The sequence below is a fragment of the Rhipicephalus sanguineus genome, chromosome 11 (genome assembly GCF_013339695.2).
Source record: "Rhipicephalus sanguineus isolate Rsan-2018 chromosome 11, BIME_Rsan_1.4, whole genome shotgun sequence".
NCBI classification, from domain to species: Eukaryota; Metazoa; Arthropoda; class Arachnida; order Ixodida; family Ixodidae; genus Rhipicephalus; species Rhipicephalus sanguineus.
The window spans coordinates 1,430,796-1,453,945 of record NC_051186.1 but is presented as its reverse complement, the minus strand read 5'-3'; the positions used below and the strand labels follow the sequence as shown (position 1 = coordinate 1,453,945).

General features: G+C 45.6%; 1 protein-coding gene across 1 annotated transcript in view; it reads left to right on the top strand.

The window, feature by feature from the left end:
- LOC119374207 (putative ferric-chelate reductase 1 homolog) overlaps positions 1 to 17,805 on the top strand; it is a 69,161-nt gene extending 51,356 nt beyond the window's left edge. The window contains exons 5-14 of the mRNA XM_049410831.1: positions 2,947 to 3,045; positions 5,140 to 5,305; positions 5,650 to 5,757; positions 7,761 to 7,876; positions 9,082 to 9,168; positions 10,139 to 10,195; positions 11,234 to 11,333; positions 12,099 to 12,245; positions 15,495 to 15,595; positions 16,725 to 17,805. Of these exons, the coding sequence (XP_049266788.1) occupies positions 2,947 to 3,045; positions 5,140 to 5,305; positions 5,650 to 5,757; positions 7,761 to 7,876; positions 9,082 to 9,168; positions 10,139 to 10,195; positions 11,234 to 11,333; positions 12,099 to 12,245; positions 15,495 to 15,595; positions 16,725 to 16,826 (1,083 nt within the window). The 3' untranslated portion in view covers positions 16,827 to 17,805. The remainder of the gene's footprint in view (positions 1 to 2,946; positions 3,046 to 5,139; positions 5,306 to 5,649; positions 5,758 to 7,760; positions 7,877 to 9,081; positions 9,169 to 10,138; positions 10,196 to 11,233; positions 11,334 to 12,098; positions 12,246 to 15,494; positions 15,596 to 16,724) is intronic.
- Positions 17,806 to 23,150: the final 5,345 nt, after the last annotated feature.

Genomic DNA, 23,150 nt, shown 5'->3' with positions numbered 1-23,150 from the left:
AGTAACAGTAGTAGTAGTAGTAGTAGTAACAGCAGTAGTAGCAGTAGTGGTAGTAGTAGTAGTAGCAGCAGCAGCAGTAGTAGTAGTAGTACAGGGTGGTTCGTTTAGAACTTAACAATTTCATTGGGCTGTAGCTTCGTTACAAACTATCACAGTTTAATGCGGTTTGCGGCAAAACTTTCGGGATGGACGAAAATTCAATACCTCGTCGCATTTTTTGATGTGCAGCACAGAAAAAGAAAGAATAGATAAGGAATAATGAAAAACGCAACATTCAGCGAAATTCCATAGAAGAGGGGCGCCGGGCGCGTACGCAAATGCGCTTGCGTCAAGGCGGCACGGCGTGGCGCGCGCGCGGGAGCTTAGAGTGCTCGGATTTCGCGTCAGCGTAACTTGATGAGCCTGGCGTCGCCAACTTGCGTCGCCGCTGGCTGACGCCGGCTGACGCGAACGCTGCGCCGGTCTAGCCATCCCCCCTTGGGTAGCATTTCGCAGTTTTCTTTACATATAAATTTTTCGCGGCGTTGTACATCGAAATACGGGAGCGACATTAAATTTTTGTCCTTCCTGATTGTTTTGCCGCAAACCGCATCAAAATCTGATACTTTGTAACACAACTACAGCCCAATGAATGGGGTCCATTATGAAATAGTACCACGGCCGCTGGATGAGCGGCCGTGGTAGTACAGTTGTTGTCACGCAGGTTATGTGGCCACAGTGGGAGTGAAAAACAAGTAAAACAAAGCGATCATGATGCCCAAAGTGATGATGATGGTGACGATGCACGCAATCTCGCTAGCCAATCACATACACTCGCGAGCTTACAGCCTTGCTGTCTGACCGTTTTCATGGCGTGGAACTGGCAGAAATTTTTTTGAAGACGACGTCCTTGTGGCGGTCTTCCACCAGGATCGATACAGTGTAATTTGTCGATGGCCGATGATATCTGCCGAACCATGAGACTGAAGTAACTAGAAGAATAAGGATGGGATGGGGCTCATTCGGCAAGCATTATCAAATCATGAAGGGTAGTTTACTGCTATCACTCAAGAGGAAGGTATATAACAGCTGCATCTTTCCGGTAGTCACCTTCCGAGCAGAAACCCGGATGCTTACGAAGAGGGTTCAGCTTAAACTGAGGACGACGCAGCGAGCAATGGAAAGGAAAATGATAGGTGTAACCTTAAGGGACAAGAAGAGAGCAGAATGGGTCAGGGAACATACGGGTGTTAAGGACATTTTAGTCGAAATTTAGAAGAAATTGACATGGGCACGGCATGCAGCACGTAGGCAAGATAACCGCTGGTCATTCAGAGTAACAGATTGGATTACGAGAGAAGGCAAACGCGTGAAGGGGAGATAGAAAGTTAGATGGGCAGGCGAGAAGTTCGCGGGGATAAGGTGCTCGCAGTAAGCACAGGGCCGGGTTCATTGGCGGAACATGGGAATATGTTTGTCCTGCAGTGGGCACAGTCAGGCTGATGGTGGTGATGATGATTTCTGACCGCAATTATGATACATCAACATCGTATTCGTTACCCGTCGTTCTAGCAAGTGTTGCACTAAGCTCGAAGGCTTCAGGCCATGGCGGCCGCATTGCGATGCGAGTGCAAAGAGCACCCGTGTGCTTACATTTAAATGCATTTTTTAAGAAACCCCAGCTGGTCGAAATTATAATCCTCAGTCCCTACTGCGGCTTGCCTCATAATCATATCGTGGTTTTGGCACGGGAAACCCCATAATTGCATTACCCCTCGGCTTCGACTGACTTGCCTGGGACATTTGTTTTGTCTAGCAATGTAAATGCGCTGAATGAAGCACAGACGAGAAACGTAACAGGGGACAGGACAAGTTACGTTTCTCGTCTGTGCTTCATTCAGCGCATTTACATTGCTATGCCGTACCAACTAGCCCAAATTGAAGCTTTGCCTTGTTTTGTCTACTTCGTGAGAACAATCGAATGTCTTACCTCATTCTCTGCGATGTTTATCACCTATAATATATGTTTCATATGTATAGCGAATAATTAATTTAGCATTGCATCTTTTTTTTCGCCTCTGTGCAATATTTGCGTTTTGTTCATTACAGCTATCCTTCTGTAGCTGCGATATGTGGAATTAAATACGAATAAATTCTCCATGGTGTCACATATTTAGCACTTAAAGAACAAACACTTAAGAATATGTCATTTTTGGTGAAATTGCGGGGAGCGGGGGGGGGGGGTGTTAAACAATTGTTTACTGTGCAATCAAAAATTGTTTGTACACGTATCACACACACCAGTATCATGTATATACATGATGCACATACATGATACAAAATGCTGATCTACATCCATCCATCCATCCATACATACATACATACTGCACACACACGCACAAACACACATGCACAAACACATACATACATACACATACATACATGCATATACATACATGCATACATACATACATACATACATACATACATACATACATACATGCATGCATGCATGCATGCGTACCACACACACACATACATACATACATACATACATACATACATACATACATACATACATACATACATACATACATACATACATACATGCATGCATGCATGCATGCGTACCACACATACATACATACATACATACATACATACATACATACATACATACATACATACATACATACATACATACATACATACATACATACATACATACATACATACATACATACATACATACATACATACATACATACATGATGCTTTTCGGAAGTGCAAGTAGTAGTAATGTCACTGTATTTCTTCAATGCTGATCGCGTTAGGTCAGCCATTGCGGGGTGGTTTCTCAAGAAATTTGTTTGAAATTCAGTGAATTAGAAATTTAAAGAGTGCGGTGCAGGTTTATTTAGGCGCGGGCTTTACGATGTGGCTTATATTTTGCTTCTCCCTATCCAGGATATGGCAAGCGTGGTGGAGTGCCTGCGCAACAAGGGAGTGATGTCGATGCGCGAGTCTTGGAACAGTGATGGCAAGAAAAACATCCCCATTGCCAATGTAAGTGCTCTATTAACGTGCAAGAGCTGGCGAGTCTGGCAGCTTTTCGTAGTTCTTGCATGCATGACACTTTTTTTGTCCGCGGCTGTGGTTTCTAGCATATGGAATATATGCAGTTCGTGCGTTATTCATTTCTTCAACTAGTCACAAAGGTGCTGTCTTCACTATGGACTAAATTTCGCCTTTAATGGATGCACCAAACCTCGTTAGTACGTACCCGCTTTAGCCGTACTAACGGTTAACACTCAATCGTGAAGAATCCCCGACCGAGTCTGATAGAGCCTAACGAATTTGCTGAACGCTTAAGCCGTAGCGGTTCGTCCTATACCTACCGGTTATTACCTACCCCGCGATAACTTTTTGGGCCATAAAGGTTTACTGCGCCGCTGAATTTGCCGACGCCAAACAATGTGCCGCAAAATATTTTCCGTCTTTTCGAGGACTGCGAATATCGGTCGATCAATGATTCCGCGCGACTGCCGCAATGCCTTAGGCTTAGCGGTTAAGCATCGGGAAAGAACGAAGGCGAGGTGGCTGCCACCGACGAACGCGCCAGTACGGCTTGTCGCTGACAACATTATCACAATAAGCATATTCAGTTATCCGCTCGGGCACGCGTGTGGCGTAGCGCTACTTTAAGCCCACTGCACGCTTTTATGAGGCGACAACCCAAGCGGGTATCACTTGCAGGAAGCTCGTCATCGCCGCGTTAACCGAACAAGCTACTTTAGATTAGCTTAGTTGAATCATAGACAGAACTCCATTACACTTTGCTTGTTTAGATTTACTGCTCGCTAAAGGCACATATCTAAATATGAGGCAGATATCAATAATTCCTTATCTCACGAAGCATCATTAGGTATATATACGGTGACTTGAAATCATTCAAACGCATCTGTGCACGGTCTAGAGCGAAGTGAGTGCGAACACTCGCACGGCAAATGCGCTCGTGCGGTACGCAGTCGCTCGGGGGTGATGGCGTGAACTGAGTAGGCGACGCGCTGTACGCAACCAGCCCGTAGACGATCAGCTACACGCACCGCGTTTTAATGAATCTGTGTCAGCTTTGTAGCCAATCGCGGTACCGACACATTTATCACGGAAAGCCGATACTGTCCCTTCTGTCGCTATGTCAGTCACTGCATGCGAATCCCGGACCCTGTAATAGTTTCGGAATGCTCCTTGGCGTCGATCGCCACCGCGCGCTATCGGACGGTCGTGCGTGAAAGTGCCAGTACTTTTTCTGCGCTTTGTCAAAAAGAAAGAAAAGGCTTTGTGATGTGCACTTTAGGCAATATTTGCTGTGACACTGTATTTATTCCTTTGTTGTCGGCGATGGCGCACGTCAGGAAATGTAAATTTGTACTTGATGGTTAATGCGTACTACCGTTCAGTGCGTAGTTATACCGCGTTCCTGGCAGGTACGTATTAACGAGGTTTCACTCTAAAATGAAAAGAATGTAAGGATGCAATACAGGAGCCCTGACTGGTGGTTGACTGTGACTGTGCTGCGTTACTGAAACACTTACACTGTGTGGTGTGCAACACTGCGCAATTAAAAAAAATTGCAGTGCTAAAAAGCGTGCGGAAGGAGCTACATGGCAAGCGTGACCACGTCATTTTCGGTCAACGTAGATCTACAGCTTTAATGGACACTGCACCTGCAATAAGCAGGGTGTATGCGTTGGGTTCTGCATTGGATCAGTGCTTAAGGACCTAGTCGAAGAAATGCAGCACAACTTAAGTGCAAATAAACTCAGCTGTAAGTTGATGCTCGTTTGTGTCTCCTGTCTTCGTCTAAGTCTCGCTGCATTTCTCCAAGTATGCATCAACTCCCCCAAGTCAAGGTATTAATGACCTAGTCCTTACTCATTTCAATGATTTTATTCACACCTCACTTACAGATAAGAATGTTCTCAAAGTATTCGCCTGTGTGGATGATTTTCCAGCTGATTTAGTTTGTGAAGCACATGTCAGCTCATGATTAGCGCTGTGTCCTTCCTGTCTTGCTCAGTCTGTGTTTTTTAGGTACAGTTTTCTTCCCTTGGGTATGTACCAACACGCCCAACTCCATTTATTCAAATGCCGTTTCAGCAAACTCCCGGTCTAACGTTCATCAAGCGGGACTACTACGATGGCATGCTTCGTTGCTCCTGGCACCGAGCTCACGTGACCAGCGTACAGAAGACCACCTTCAACACTGCGACCAACAGCTACCACTTGCTCCTGGCAGCTGGACTGTTTGATGGAAACACTGATGGTGAGTGTATTAAGTCGAAAGTCTTATATGGCTCATGAGCCAAAAATCCCGCTTCGATGGTGTGAGAATGAATGTTACTGAGGGAGGTCACGGGCACATACTCACATAGCCCTCGTAATTGAAAGTAACTAACTAGATTTTTCCACCCATCCCTAATGTAAATCTTTGTGTACAGGACCCTTGAGGTATTTTTAGTGTGTGAGTGAGTGAGTGAGTGAGTGAGTGAGTGAGTGAGTGAGTGAGTGAGTGAGTGAGTGAGTGAGTGAGTGAGTGAGTGAGTGTGTGAGTGAACGAGTTAGTGAATACACGTCTGCTTAGCCTGCCTTTTTTCCCTTCGTTTTCAGTTAAGAAGGAACACTACGAACGGGATTACACCAAGGCTCCTGTGAACCTGAAAGCCATGCAGGTCGCCCTTGGCGGTGCTGGCTCCGACATTTTTATCAAGCTTCACGGTGAGCTTGCACCCGTTGCCTCGCTTATTCGTTTCCAGGTGAATTACAGTGAAACCTCGTTAATACGTACCTGCCGGGAACGCGGCATAACTACGCACTAAACGGTAGTACGCATTAACCACCAAGTACAAATTTGCCTCTCCTGGCGTACGCCATCGCCGCCAGCAGAGAAATAGAGTGCCACAGCAAATATTGTCTAAAGTACCCATCGCAAAGCCTTTTCTTTCTTTTTGCCAAAGTGGAGAAAATATCCTAGCACTCTCGCACGAACGCCCGATAGCGCGCGGCGGCCACGCCAAAGAGCATTTCGAAACTATTAAAGGGTCCGGGATACGCAGTGACCGACGTAGCGACAAAACGGACAGTGTCTGCATTCCGCAATATATGTGTATGCGTCTGTACAGCGATCTGCTACTAAACGAAAACTGACACGCGATACGGCCGCGTGGAGCCGATCGTCTCCTGGGTAGTTGCGTGCAGCGCGTCGCCTGCTCGGCTCACGTACGCCGTCACTACCGGGCCGCTTGCTGTACCGCACGCGCGCATCAGTCGTGGGATTGTTCTTCGTGCCCACTTTGTTCCAGACCGTGCACAAATAAAGCGAGTAGCTTGTTCGGTTAACGCAGCGATGTAGAGCTTCCTCCGCGACGCTGTAGCGGTCCTGGCAGCGAACGGAGGCGCGTTCGGTGGTCGCCTAATAAAAGCGTGCAATATGGTTACAACAGCGCTACGCTTGCTGTACCGTACGCGTGCGTTTAGCGTGATAGCGTCAATGCAGCGAGGTTTCGCGGCGTCCGCGACCCGCAATGCTCAACTCCGCAACAGCGATCTGCTTTCGTTTCTACAAAGCGGTGCGCGCTTGAACACAGCCCCGCACGAGGCGGCAGCGATCGGCGGCCCAGCGCGTTGAGGTTGTCGCCAAGTAAAAGCGTGCAGTAGGCTTAAGGTAGCGCTGTGTTGCACGCGTGCCCGGGCAGATAGCTGAAGATACTTATTATGATAAGGTTGTCGGCGATAAGTCATGCTGGCGCGTTCGTCGGTGGCCGCCGCCTAGCCTTCGTTCTTTCCCGGTGCTTACGTGCAAAGGCGTCGCCGCAATCACGCGGAAGTCGGAATCGGTGATCGACCGATCTCCGCACTTCTAGAAAACACGGAAAACCTTTGGCGGCACATTGTGGCGTCGAGAATTTCAGCGGTGCAGTAAAATTTTATGGCACAAAAAATTATCTCGGTCGCAGGGTACGCACTAACCGGTAGGCATAGGGCGAACCACTACGGCTTAAGCGGTCAGCGAATGCATTGGGCTCTATGGGGCTCGGTCGGTGATTCGTCGCAACTACGTTTTAACCGTTAGTACGTTTAAAGCGGGTACGTATTAACGAGGTTTGACTGTACTGGCTTTGATTGTGCCAGACAAACCGCACATTAGACAAATGGAAGGCAGACATATTTAAAAAAAAAAAAGTGAAACTACCAATTCCGCGTTAATTTTCTTGATCAACTTCATCTGCGTTCCAATTTAAATCAGATGCTCTTGAGCTGTGGGAAGTTTGCCATTATGAAATGAAGGCTGATCACGGAGGTTGCTGTTCAGGTCACGGTGGCGCTGAGTCAGGGAATATAATGCAGAGTTGACAGCATTGGGCGATTTCTGTTGGCATTATTTAGTCGATTAGATTAGCTCAATGAAATCATGCACACAATTCCATTACACTTTGCTTGTTTAGACATCCAGCTCGCTAAAGGCACGAATCTGAATACCAAACTGATATCAATAATTCATTATTTCAAATAGCACCATTAGGTAGGCTGACTGGAAATCATTCACAAATTGTCATTTTAGGCAAAATCACTCTGAAAAGCCATCCTCAGTGACTGACAGGCCCTTGCGCGCCCAGAAATATTGGTTTTCATTGGAAAGAAGCTTAATCAGCGAATCCTTTGTTACTTAATTACGTGTACAGTTTTTATGCTTTTGTAATAATTTTCTAATGATTTTCCAGGCTCTTTGATGATCGTTGCCTGGGTGCTGCTTGTCAGTGTGGGCATCCTCCTCGCCAGGCACTACAAGAATGTCTGGGAGGCCACCACTGTATGCGGTGTCAAGCCATGGTTCGCTGTAAGCTTGCTTTCTGTTCACGAGGTTTTGAACCAAGTGACTCACATATAAGGTTAGAAATGCGTTTAAATTTTTTTTACGGTATGTATGATATAGACATGGTAACTTACATTTTACCCCATCATTTTATATCTCACTGGCATGATCACTTTTTAAAATTAAGAGAAATTAATGGTAGAACAAATGTCTTTCACCACTCATTTTTCCCACTCACTATCACCCAGTGGAGTCAGCTATAATAAATTACTGATTGTCATACTGAAGCAGCCTTCAGAGCATTCCTATCTGATGCATAACGGTGTGATCTTTTTGTTCTGGTTCTGTTGTGTTAATTTTGCTTCCTCAGCTGTCTGTTTGTCCGATTACATTCAAACCCCCGTGTGTGCCCCTCCCCCCTCAACAGTGCCTTCAAGCACTGCAGGTAAATTAAAATATTTAGTGCTAGCATTGCTTTCTGGCAACATACAAGAGGCACGGCAGCTGATCAAAAGTACAGATGATTATCAGTCAGAGCCATACACAACCAACAGTTAACGAGGCCAGGGAAAAGTTAAGGAAATTTTATTTGTAGTTTTTAAATTTGTTTGAAGCTAGGAAGTCATGGTAAATGAGGATAAAAGTGGACAAAATAAGCAACTTGCTGGAGCTTTCTCTTTTTCCTTCGTCTTACAACTCCTGCACTTCGTGCAAAAACTGCAAATAATACCTGCCATGCTTCGCTCGGCTTCGTCATTTTTTGGCGGTGTGTAGATGTCTCTGTGCAGCATACAACATGCCAGTGGGATGAATTTGTGGACAATAGATAAAGAATTTGTAAGGTGTACATGTGCAGCGTATATAAATTTTCCCAGGATAACAATCAATGCTTGCTGCATAGAACTAGAGCTTGTACAGTAAAGCCTACACATTGTGCCTCTCCTTAATACTTTTTAATTTGCTAATTTTCCTCATCTGAATGTGCTGTGATTTGCACCTTATGATTAATAAAATCCTACTAAAAGTCTTTGACTAGTCAATGCTCGATAGTTGTGTGCGTTCATGACGCCTTCACAACATTTCTTTTATCAATAATTTTGGTTGTCTTGCAACTGGTAACGGTGAACAATCAGTGAAATTAGTCATGTTCTGGTCATGAAATTGTTAAGATTTGCCACATTATAGTGTGGCTGTTAATGAGCCTGCTGTTTTTTTTTTTCAATTTTTAGTTCCACCGAGTGTTGATGATGATAGCAGTGGCCATGATGATTGCAGCACTCGTATTGATCTTCTATAGGGTCGGCCAGTGGAGTGTGGTGAGTTGACACGACGTTAATTGAAAACTCTTCGCATTTAAGGTGTAATCATGTTTAAGGGTTATAACTAGTACTAAAGGCATAATCTTCAGTGGGCATTTCATGCCCATCTTTGATTATTGGCATACGTATAACAAATAATGTTGCTGGAACAAAAACTTGCCCTTCATTACTTCCAAAGTACTTCCAGTTTCCTGTCAATTTTCGCTACATTTTTTTTCTTTGCAATTTTCAACAACCGGATTAAGTTGATGCTGTTGCGTTCGGGGTTTCCACCACAAAATAAGAACCATTGGAACAACTCGTATGCTTCCATGTAGTTCCTTTGAAAGGGGTGATTGAGCGGAGGTTGCTGCCGACATTGAGACTACAATATTGTGGATTTTGAATAAAAAAATCTTTTAATTATAAGCGCGTCGCCATTCTGTTGTCATATATGCTGTGTGAAGTATGTGTTGACACATTTATTGTTGTCACCTCTAGTCCCAGTCTGCCTGTCAATAATATTGCATTTATTCGACGAGGCTTAGCTTAGGTTGGATAAAGTGGTTGGAAATTGGTTTATTGCCATCATGGCTATGTTTTCGGCTTCAATGAAACTGTATTACTTTGAATTCAAACTGCCGCGATTTGAGCATGAAAAATATGTGTTTTGTTGCAAACTTGTGATGTTTAATAACACCGCATGTTTGGTTTAAATTATGTTCATTGCACATCAATACAATACGATATGACTGTACTCGTAATTAAGGAAACTTGAATAGGGTATGATCACGACACGCATTAGCAATTCTTTGAGCTACGTCTCTCCGAAGGATTGCTTGTACTGTGACACAAAGCTGTGTACAAGCCAGGTTGAACATGTATGGTGGTACGACTGGCAGAATTGAAAAAAGAAAGCCATTTCAAACGCATCTTCAAAATGAACGAGGCGCATAGAGCTTTGATTTGTTGTTGTGTTCTCTTGCAGACTGAAAATCCGCATCCAATCTTGGGCATCGTTTGCTCCGTTTTAGGATTCTGCCAGGTAAGTGAACTTTCATGTGCTATCTTTATTTTGCCGTCTCGACCTACTTGGTTCAGACAACTCTGTAAAAATGTGACTTATGTCTTGTTTTCAACTAGCTTTTTAGCGTGCACTGTACTTACTGGGAAAGTTAATCATCTAAATGTCACACCAGTAAACTTTGCTCGCCATATCGATTTTTTCCACGATTACCGGCTGTGATTAAGTAATTCAGTATCATACAAATTGTTCAGTTAAATTATCTCGATTCATCAAGCAACGCTGACGACGTTAAGGATAAATTTGTTTCTCTCCTCAACTTAGAGATGCAAGCCTTCTTCGAAACTGAACTTTTTTTCTTATCATCAGATGGTCAAAATTTCCGGAGCCTCTCCCCCCCCCACAGGCAGCGTCCCTCATAATCATATCGTGGTTTTGGGACGTAAAACCTCAGCAGTTATTATTTTCTTATTATCATATTAATCCAACTATAGGCGCTGGCAACCCTAGGGCACGACATTTCCTTGTTTGTGTACAGGCAGAGCACAATACTAAAATCCACATCAACACGGTCATTGTGTTATTCTTATGTAGGTGTTATTACCGATATCTGCTGGTATGATTTGTGGAATTAAGTGTACTAACGACATAACTGCTATGCTGAGACATTTGGATATTTTGTTATTCGAAAAGTTGTCCGCACTTGTTGGGCATGCATGTACAGACGGGTCCACTGTTAAAGGGAACACTTACATGCAGGGCATGTTTGAATTTCCTTCTCTTGCAAGAACACAGTGGCTTAGATTTGCATAAAACTACGGGAGGTTGGCAGTTCTGCCTCTTTTTGACAGGCTCGTGCAGTACATGAACAATGATTCCCTGTCCACTTGCTGTTAGAGGGCCAGAAAAATGAAAGGTGCTCATTGGAGTGTTCTCTTTAACAGTGGACCGTACTGCACATACCTTGGCTTAGTGCTTCGTGATTTTAAAAAAAAATGGGCAGGTGTTTTAAATTCAGGCCCTGAATATTACCACTCTAATCTAATTGAATATTTTCAGCCCATCATGGCACTTTTCCGATGTCATCCCCACGAGGACAACAGGTACATCTTCAACTGGGCTCACTGGTTCAATGGAAACGCCGGCCAAATTGTTGCTGGTAAGTGTTTCTGCCGATGCAATCGTGTACACCGTGTGTTTTAGCGAAAATTTTAAGCATTAATTGATAATATTTTTTTAAAATCTTCAACTAAGGTTTCCTCACAGTCCTGGTTGGTTGCATAGCTCAGAGGAAGTGTGATACGCCATATTGATTGTGCTTACTAACTGTTTTTTTAATTACTTGTCTAAAGGATTCTGTAATTACAAGACTTGAATGGTCCGATAACAATGTAGAGTAACAATGTAGAGATATTTTCATACATATATGGGATGTCTTGCAGACAGATAGCAGCAACTCATCGCACTGTAATTTTAAGGAATTACAACATTCAAGAACTAAATGCTGATCCCTTTCCCAATCCACCTCCTAATGTACTCAAAGCTAGATTCAAGTTTCCTGTTGCCATTAGCCACCTAAAACTAACATTCACAAAGTCAGTTAGGTAAGTTTAATAATTAGAGCATTATTCATGGCCACGCATTTCAGCTAACAACATTAGTGCGTTAGTCAAGTAATTTCAGACTTCGCAATAGAGCCTTATTTAAGGTTGCACTCTAGTGCACTGTGATTTAGTGACAGTGATTGTGGTGAAGACAAGGCTGAGGATGAAGATGACTATGATGACAGCTGTTCTCTCCACTATTAAACTGCTCAGCGCAAAAATTTAAGACGCAGTACACATAGAAAAGACGAGGACCAGCGCAGACTACCAACTGATTTTTATTACAAGGAGGCACAACGTTGTCTCTCCACGTTGTCCAGTGGCCACCATATTCTTCGCCGCGGGCCTCGAGAAGGCACAGCTCAAAGGCGCCGACTGGTTCGTCTACATCCTTGCTGCCTTCGTTGGATTCCACGTACTCGTGCACATCATCATGCAGCTACACTCTGCACTCATGTCCAAGAAAGGTAAACACGTCTCGCGCACGTCACATGCACATTACCTGCACATATCACAAACATGTTACGTGCACGTCCCACACATCTAAAACGGAATACCACGACCACCACGAAACCTCTGCAAATAATTGAATACGCTACTCAATTACTGACAGAGGAAAGCAGTCCCAGAGTCTTAAAAATAAGCATTGCAGCTGAAAAGACTTTTAAAAAAAAAGCTAAGCTTCAGGAAGCTCTTGCCTTTGGGAATAGACCTGTGAAGTAAAAACGGCAATACAATTAGCTTTCTTGAAAAAATGGGTTTTGCGGAAACATGATGACACTGTCTAATTATAATAGCTTTGGTGAATAGGTAGAAAAACATGACCTTGTCATCAATACATCTATATTTATCTTAACTGATACTACTTATTGCTCGAAGGAATGCTGTGATATTGGAAGTCTTTCTAGGATCGTCTCGACGTACCAGTGCAACCTACATGTACTGAAAATTTTCTGGTGCGGTGTCGCTGTGATGTGAGCCGATACTTGGACAATATAAATCGTATAAGCCCATCTAGATGTGGTTGTATTAACAAAGTGACAATTCCATTCAAAGGTACCCCATCTATTACCCATAGTAATTCAAAAAAGTTGCAGTCTTTATGCTTCGCCTAAAATGACTTAAAGGCGGCAGCCATCTTTTTTTTTTCTCAGTCGATTGTATTGATCCTTCCCCCCGCTTCATAAAGCTTTCTGCATCTAGTGTGCTTTTTGCAATGCCTCCATTATCTGCCCACCTTTCACCAAGTGACGATGTCGTGCGATGACGTCATCATGTGACGTCATACCATGGCGTCATGATCACGTGACATACATTCGCGTGTGATGTCATGATGACGCCACATCATGGTACGTTATCGCATGGACAAGGTCACGTAGTTTGTTTTTTTTTTTGCAGAATCTTACGAGACGTCTGCGAGACAGTAAGCGTAAGTCTCGCGAATCGGCGTGCCAATATAGCCGCGTAAACCTTTTGCCTTGAAAGCTAGACTGCAAGGCAGCGTCATTGACAGGAACACCATTGATACTCACTCCACTCTGCAGGAAAACTGCTCCAATCGTGTGAACTTGATGAGATAGTGGAAAAAGGGCAGCTGCTTAAACCAAAATTTCTTTTCCTGGATGTTTAAACGGTGTGCCGTATGTGATGAAATAGAGCCGAAGACACCCGCCCTGGCAGACAGCCGCCCCGGCTCTTGCGTTGCGTTGCTATGAGCACGAGGGCGTGTGTTGCGTTCCAGGCCATGGTGGCCGCATTCTGTTAGCGGCGGAATGCAGGAACACCTGTGTTTTTAGATCGAAGTGCAAGAGATGCGAGGATTAACAGAAGCCACACACAGAGGCTACTTAGCTCGTAGGCAGGAAGTGCGCATAGAAAGATGAGGATGGACAAGTGAGATGCGATTGCAGTCAAGCTCGGATCCGAAGAGCCCGTTGACAGATGGTAAATGTTTTGAAGATACCCTGTGGCGGACGCCTCCGTCTGAACCGGTATTCTTGGAATATGGTTTCTGTTGCAAATTCTGATAATGCCGTGATGTTAATTTTCCAGCCAAACTCGGGTGAATTTCACTTTGGTAGGAGCCACAAATTCATTCGTTCCTCTCTTTGATTGTCGCCAGTGAACACTGGCAACTGTGTAATTTGTTTTGTTCTTTCAATCTTTTCATGGCCACTAGCTACAGCTTTCGTGGTGCCATTGAAATACTCCGGAGGACGTTCGAAGTGTCTAGGTGGTAAATTTAAGCCATTTTATTACGAAGCTGTAGTTCCCATAAATTCATTGTGCATCATTGCCAGCGCTGCCCTGTCGTTGTTGCTGTCGTCGTGGCTGTTGTCGTAGCTATCATTGCGGCCCTTGTTGCTGCTCTGGTCATGTCTGTCACTGCGGCTATGATCATGGCTGCCACTGTGGCTATCGCTGCAGCTGTCGTTGTGGATGATGTCATGGCTGTCATGTTGTTGCAGTTGTGCTGTTGATGTGGCTATCGTCGTGGCTGTCGTTGTGGCTATCGTTGCAGCTATTATTTAGGCTATTGTTGCAGCTATCGTTGTGTTTGACTTTGCGGCTATGGACGTGGCTGTCGTTACAACTATCGTTGGAGTTATCGTTGTGAATGTCATTGCAACCGTCGTTGCGGCTGTTGTTATCACTGTCATTGCAGTTGTTGCTGCAGCTGTTGTTGTGGCCATCATGGCGGCTATAATCATGGCGCTCATTGTGGCTATTTTTGCAGCCATAATTGCGATGGTCATTGCCGTCGTGTCCATGGCTGTCGTTGCGTTTGTCGTTGTAGTTATTCTTGCTACTGTTATCGACCTTGTGAGACCTCTGTCTCTTTGCCATCATTGTCATTTTCGTTGCATAGTGTTTTTGTAACATTTCCCACGCAACCATCTACCACTTTGTTTTTTGGAACGCAGTAATGACATTTTTCTTGGAACATATTGTTCGCCACACCTCTCATTGGTGCAACAGATACATCCATCATGCTCTGCTCTTCGATCTAAGGAACGAGGTCCCTGCACACTTTTATGTAAATAAGAACAGTGTTCTTCAAGAACACATATTCTTTCAACCACGCAAATGATGCAGTCAGTCTTAAATATAGACAATATCTTATAAAACGATTGCCGATTCTAACCTACTCTAGACATATAAAAACAGGTTCCACGTGTTAATTGTCATGTTAAACGCCAAGAAAGCTGCATGGTTTTTTTGTTTCTTTTAGTGCAAAACATTTACTTCTCTACCAAGCCGCAAGGCCATCCAGGTTTCTTGACATAATTAATTTCCATTATTTTATAGCAATTGACATTTGAAATAAAAGAATGACATCAAATTGTGGTAATTAAATCTGTATACTTTTATAAAACTCTGCGCCTGCATGCGAGAGGGAGAGGTGTTTGGGCACATAAGTCACAGGTTTACGATGTCGAAAAGGCGCAATGTCGTGTTTAACTCATTTTAGCTACATGAACTTAATATAAAATAACTTAACGTTCTCTGCAACGAATGTGTGCTTCGCTTCAGCCGTAGGAAACGATACCTTATCTAAGCGAAGTTCGCTGCCACTTTTAAAGTGGTTGCCTGTTCGCTTGCTTGTGCATTGATATCATTGCTTGTTAATTCTAACATGAGTGTTTTAGCTGCTTAGCAGCTGTCGAATATTGATCAATCATCTTGCCGCTCTTTTTAATTTCATTTCTTCAAAGTGGCTTCCAATGACATAAAGATGCAAGACAGGTCGACTGCGAATGGCGTTCACGCAGTGGAGCCAGGCCTCGATATGGAACCGCCAGCGACGGATGCCCCGGTATGTGATTACACCATCACATTCTTGTGCAATGGTTTGTTATAGCGTAGAAAGGTACGAACATATTTTCTTGGTTCATTGATTTTTTTTAATATACCGCAGCCCATCATGGGCTATGGCAGGAGTGGTGATAACATCACATTTCGTTTTTAGGCACTGACGTACTTAAGGGCGAAAACAATTCTACATTTAAATTTCAACTAATTTAGTAGTAGCCAGTCCACATCAGCAGTTACTTGAGCGTTACCTGCATTTTGAGCTTCCAAAACCTGCAAGATAAAATATACTTTCGGGCACTCACCTCTTCTTCCATTTTGCTCAAGTTTCGCAGCAAGATCACGTCCTATGAGACACCGTGTTCGATGTAATGCTCAGCATCACTACTGAATTGTCCTTTCCGAAAGGTTAATCTTACTGAACCCTCTTAAAAATTACCTACGATGTAGTATTTTTAATTAGGAAGTTATTTGAAACAGCTAATAATATAAACGTCAGCTCTGATTGTATTTCTGTGGCGTTTCAGACCAGTTAATTGCCTGAACTTTTGGCTGATAGTCTTTAGGCTCTGACATTATCAACAGCTCAAAAACGCACGGTATTCAATAAAGGGCCCCTAAACCACGTCCGATATTTTTTTATTAATATTTCGAGTAAACAGGCGCATCGAGTTCAGAATGTCGTCACGATCAACAGTGCCAAACGTGGCCACACTACGCACTGCAGGCGCACCACAAAATTACGAAAAAAAAAAACGATCCCGTGCTGCTCTCCGGGCCTTTCGATATCCCCAGCGTTGGCAGTGACGTCACCAGGAGAATCGGGCCATGTGAGCAGCAGAGAGAACCTGTTTTTCTTTCCTCCTCGCACGGCGAGCAGGAACGCTTGGTTAGGAACAGATGCAGTGACGGAAGGAACGAAATGAGCGAGAGCTAAATTTCGATCGTCAAACGCATGTAACTCCGTTATTGAGGCACCATTTCGAAAAAGTTCTCACGGCTGCGTGTTCATTGTAGACTCGTGCACAACTGCAACACCACGACTAAATTTCAGTCCCTGGGTTGTTTAGGGGCCTATAACACAAATTGCATGTAGCAACATGCGGTGTTATAATGTGTCTTTTCCATTCCAGGGAGGTGGTTTCAGACGCTTCATGCTCGGAATCTACCTCGTCGTTGCCATACTCGTAGTAGCGGCGCTGGTCTCTACAATCTGGTTCGCTACGGCTCCATAAGGACCACAATGACGCCACGGAGTGATAAGATCAAAAATACGAGGCTGCGTCTTCACTTCACACCTATGGACCACAGTGATGGTGCCCCCTGCCCTTCTGGCCCTATAGACGCAGACCTCGCGTCACGAAGGAACCTACACTTTACGGGACTGTTCGGTGGTTGCGAACTTACTTGCAGATTGTCGTTATCCACCGAGTTATCTCTGTCACGACTTGTGCCTTATCACGCCGCCACTCTCGCAGCAGTCGAGTGCCTCCGAAGGTGGTGTACAGCGAAGCCGAAACGTCCCTCATTCATCTGGACAAAAACGTCCCGTCGAAATAACACGCACAAGAAACCCCGGCGTCCCCTGCTGCCCTTGGACATGAATAGTGCCAATGCTTCGTATCAAAGGAAGCTCTCTCGTGCGTGTGTGCATTTGTTCTTTGCAAGACTTTGCGAACAATTTTCTTATGTGTACCGTTCGTATAGTTTTTTTTTTGTGCCGATGTACGTGTTATCGAGTTTTCTGATGACGTTAACCAAGTACGCGTTTTTTGAGTGAACGAACCTGCATACGTACGTGCGTTCTCCTTTTCAAAGAAGCTGACGCTTTTGCGCTTTTTTCAGTGGCGTCGAATAATTCTTACACGATGATTTCGCTGCGTCATTGTATTTTTTTTTTTTGTTGGCATATAGCAATACCCTTGGCGTCTTCGAGGCCCTGCTTGGAAAGCGTAAGTGCGTGGCGTTTACTTGTCTAATATTTTTAGCGCTTCTACCTCATCTCAAAAAGTTTATATATGACTTGGCTAGCCTAACAATAACATCAGCCGTAGTTTTACATTAATGAGCTTTGCTTCGCAGCTACAAGAGGGCGCCACGCATAGAGTATTGTATATAGGGAAGTGAACTTCTCTGAGACCAACATGAATGCAGATATTGATGTAAATAAGCGAGTAATATATTGTGTTAATAAATAGTTGTTTTCTTTTTCTAGTGACGCCGTCTTTTTTATTGATATGATAGGAGATGCTGGTGCCATCTTTTCATGGAAGTTTCTACATTACGCGAGTTGAGATGTTTGTGTGGCAAATCTTGTTTTGTTTTCATAGTTTGGACTTGATGAAGTGACAGAGTTATAGCAGTAGATATGTAAAACTGCAGTGTTCATAACAGTCTGTGGTTTCAAAAAGGGTTTTTTCGCTTTCGGCTCGCTCATACCCAGACTCACCAATGTTATATTCAACCGGACTGAACCTTACTTAACTTTTGCTCTGTCGGGTTTACTCATACTGCCAAAGTTCTCCTCACCTGGGCTCAATATAACTTAAAGTTTGCTTTGTAGGGCCCACACGAACCCAATATTGCGAATATTCTGACCGGCAGGTCTCATTCATACTCACTAGAATCTTACTCGGTCGGAATCCTGAAACATTTTTGAACACGGGGTGTCAATGAAGCCAACGCTTTCACAAGCATTCCTGTCTTCAGGGCTGCAACTGCTTACCTTAGCGCGTATGCGTGTATGATTCATGCCCTCTTTCCCAACCGTGTATGTGTATGCTTTGTATCCTCTCCCCCAACTTTTTATGTGTGTATGCTTCGTAACCTCCCCGAAACGCATACCGTATTTACCCGATTGTAACGCGACCATGACTGTAACACTAGGGGTCACTTTTCATCGCATCCAGGAAGAGAAAATAGAATTACGGTATTCGATTGTAACGCGAGGGTAGACTTTAGGTAGCAAAAATCGGGAACAAAAAACTCGCGTTACGTTCGAATAAACACGGTATGTATATGCTTCGTACCCTCTCCCTCAAAATCTTCATGCTTCCATCTTCCCCTGAATTTCAGCCTCAGTCGGACTCATGTGTCGTTCCGTGTCCGAGTGAATCGATCCAAGAGAGTTTGCTAATCGGTGCTCGGAAAAAAATTACACAATTTCCCGCTAAAGGGGACCATGAGGCGATGCGAAGCCGGAGCACATGCACGATCGCGTTCCGTTGGCGTTCTTTGGGCATGCTACCGACCTCGCGTCCTGGAACGCGAAGAGGAACGCTACGCGCGTCTTGTCTTCCCTTAGCCTGGCCGTTAATTCTCACAGGGCGAGCGGGGAACGCAGTCGGCAGGCGTGCGAGAGGGGGGGCAACGTAGGAGAGGAAAGTGAGGGGGAGGGGACGCGCATGCGCTGGTGCTCATCGCGGCGTTGCGCAGGAGAGAATTTCGGCATGTCTAGCCCGCGTTTCAGAGGAAGAGTGGAAAGGGGGAGGGGGGAGGGAAGGTGGAGAGGGGGAGGGGAGAGGGTATGCGCATGCGCAGTAAGGGCGGTCACGCCGCACACCACCACCACCACCGGATTGAACTCCGCCATAAGATACTTCGCATCTAAAAAAAATGAGCAGGTGAAAGGGAGTTGAAAGACGAGCCAGTGAGTAGGTGAACTTGAATCAAAACGGAAGCGTTTCTGGCTGACTGAATGAAAGCTTGTGACATTTGCTGAGTGGGCGCGAATAGAGACAAAAATTTCATCACTTTACGCGCGTCCATACTCACGTCACCTCACTTCTCTCATCGCCGACTCGGCCTCATACTCGCACCTTTTAAGTAGATGCGAGTCGGTGCAGTCATGAGTAAGTGGCGTGACAAGTTTTGTCGCAGGTATGATAGTCATACCTGCGACAAAACGTTAAATGGTTCTATTCTACTTTAAACGTTGTATTCGCATGTACTAAGCGTCCCCATAGAAGTCATTAAAAGCATCAAAGTTGGACAATCTTAAATGTCAAATCGTCAACTCCTCACACGTTCAACATGGCGGCGCAACAGCTATTGCGTGCTGGCCGGATTCGCGGGTTTGTTCTACAGTAACTGACGCCTCTGTGCTAAAAAAAAAGCCCATAAACGGCTTACGACTGATAATTTTTGAACATCACTTTCGCTGACGGTGAGTAAAACGAGCGGAACCGACTCACACTCACAAAAAATGTTTCTGCCGAGGGCTAACTGGGATTCATGCTCAACAGAATGCCACTCATTTGGTTTCATTTGGACGTTACACTCGCGGACCCACTTGAGCCCAGATTCACTAGAATTACGCTTAACCGAGCATCGGACACGCTCATTCTCAAACACACGGATGGATTCGAGTCTGAGTGAGTCGACCCAAGAGTGGCTTCGTCGACGTATATGTGCAGGTATGGCAGAGCATACGCTGTCCCCACATTATTAGATGTGAAGCATCTTATAGCGGAGTTCAATCCGGTGGTGGTGGTGGTGGTGTGCGGCGTGACCACCCTTACTGCGCATGCGCAAGCCCTCTCCACACGCACCTCCTCCCCCTCTCCCCTTTCGCTCTCTCCCCTCCCCTTCTCCCCTTTGCCTCTCTCCACTCCCCCTCTGAAACGCGGGCTCTACATGCCGAAACGATGTTTCGCATCGCCTCATGGTCCCCTTTAGCGGGAGATGGTGTGATTTTTTCTTTGAAGATCGACCCCGAAAGCGCTGTCATAAAACACTCAAAATATGTTCGCCAATGAAGACTACTTTCGTAGCAACAACGGCGACACAGCTTTCTTCTGCGGCGCCACTGCAACCGCTCGAGTAAATACCGAATACTTTTTACGACAAGGCGCCGAGAACAATTCCTTTCGCAAGAAGCACCGAACCTTATTCCCAAATTTTTATTGCAGGCAAGCATCGTCGTGCCAGAAACCTTTTTTTTATCACATGTGTCACATGTATTGCAGTCTAGACAAGCGCTTCCAATTTTCCTTTTAAATCGCTCGCATCATTTTTTTAATTCACGCGCTACTCATACGCTACTCCCTTGCCGCTTATTTGCATTGCATTAGCGAGACGGCCCACAGCTCGGGAAAATTGTCCGCGACGTAAACGTGCAGCCGCGCTGTGCTCCCTTATGGATTGCAGAAACTACCGCCCTTTTACAGTGACGCTGTAAACGCTCACCTGTTTCATTTTGTGGCGTGCGTCCGCGTTCGTCGTCGAACGAAAACCCATCAGATTTCTTCGAGCCAACGGTGACGCCACATAAGTGCATGATCATGACGTCACACAACGCCGAAATCTGTGACGTGATCATGACGTCACTATGTGACGTTACATGATGACGCCATCAACTGTCATCGTCGATTGGTCAAAGGGGAGCCGATCCCGGTGGCAGTGTCAATCACGTGACGTGCAGAAAGCTACAGTGGAGGTGGGGAGGGAGGAGCGGGATAATATCGCGATGTAAAAGAACGCGAACAGCGGAACGCGTGGCTTTCGGCACAGTCTGGCCCCGACATGCCTTGGCTGTCGCTCGGCGAATCTCTGCTTTCAGCCGGCGTCACCGTAGGCCAGAATCTTGCTCCGGCTGGCGCTATCGCACCGCATGTGCTTATCTGCCAGTCATGCCTGGCACTTGGAACGCGCACGCGGTGCGATAGCGCCAGCCATAGCAAGATTCTAGGCCGCCACTTGCACGAGAACTCGCGGGGATGCTAGTGCTGACCGGCAGGTGAACTCGTGAAGCACGACGTCAAATCGAGTGCCGACGTGCAGGTGGTTCGTGCTGCACTCGCCAAGTAGCGCGCCGGAGTGCAGCACTCTTGAACAAGTGCAGAAAGTGCTGCCAAATGGAGGGTACCGTTTGATGGGCGAGTATGTTACGTGACTTTTAGTCACGTAACATCGCGTAAGAACTAGTCACGGGACAGATCACGTAATGTCAGGTAACAAATCACCTAAAATCACGGGACTAGTCACGTGACTAAATTACGTAACATCGCGTGACAATATCACCTAAGATTTAGTCACGTGACTAAATCGCGTATCATTACGGTATAACTAGTGACGTGACTAAAATCACGTAACGACTACTCACGTGACTAAATATCACGTAGCATCTAGTCTCGTGACTAAATATCATGTAACCGCGTAAGAGCTAGCCACGTGAAACCACGTAACGTCACGTGACATCTAGTCACGGGATTAAAAATCACGTAACATCGCGTAAAAGCAAGTCACGTGACATGTTCTCGCCAAGAACCACGTGCGCAGTGTGCATGGGGAACCGACCGAAACCGGCGAAGGATAGTCAAGCCTGACCATACTTAATACTACTAGCGAAAACTTAACGTCTCCAGTGAAAGCTTGGCACCACTAGCAAAATGTGGCAAAAAGCTAGGTCGTACACTAGTTACGCTGTTGGTTCCAGCCTTGCGCCAGCAGTGCCAGCTGTGTGTGCGTGAAAGCGCGCAAATTATTTATTAAAACGGGGCAAAACGAGCACGCAGACGTGCGTTTTCTCTGCCCTGGTTCCGTCGGACGTAGCGATCTAGATAACGATCGCTCAGCTCGCACAGCCGAGATCCGAAGTTTGCGAGCGATGCGTGATCCGAGCGATGCAGCCTCGTCATTTCGCGTACCCGCGATTATAGTCTGGTTCAGATAACGCGCTAAGCGCGTCCATTTCGTGTCCGAAGGGGTGGCCGCCTTACGTGTATACGGTAGCCTCTTTCGCTGAGCGGCTCGGAGGCACAGACATGCATCGTCACGGTGGGTGATGTAGGCCGGATTTCTTGGCGTCTATCTTTATTTGGCAGTGGCGGTGCCGCGACAGTCGCCTTACAGCCGTCGTGGATCCAGCGTACAACGACGCCTTGCGTGCAAGTTCTTTTACGTGATGTCGGTTTACAAAACCTGAAGGACTGCAGTATGCAGCCGGGACGCAGTTTCTGTGCGTCCAGTGTCTTTGGATCGTGTCGCGCCATCGGAAGGGCCTTGAACATTTATAATAGTAGCTGGGGTTTTAAGTGCCAAAACCATGACACGATATGATAATGAGGCACGCCGTAGTGGAGGGCTCCGGAAATTACGACCATCTGGTGTTCTTTAACGAGCACTGACATCGCACAGTATACGCGGGGCTCTAGCGATTCGCCTCCATAGAAATGCCACCGCCGCGTCCGGGATCTAACCCGCCACATTCGGGTCAGCAGCCGAGCACCGTAACCACTTTACCACGATGGTGTGCAAAATGAACTTGGAAAGGTGGGAGTTACAGCAACATCTTCGACCCGGTAAGTTCTACTGCCATTGCCGCGCCGCTGTCAGCCTGCTTGTGCGTAGAAATTGTTTCAACAGTGCTTGTGTGTGTGGTCGCTCGAAAACTCGAAACATTTTTCGTGGATCGAGTGAATATCTCATGATCGCCACTTGTGTTAAACCTGGGTTAAACAAGCCTCGTGTATTACGGGCCACAACCGCGATATGATAATGAGGGTCGCCGCAGCTCGGAAATCCGGGTTAGTATTGACCATCTGTGGCGCACCTAACCT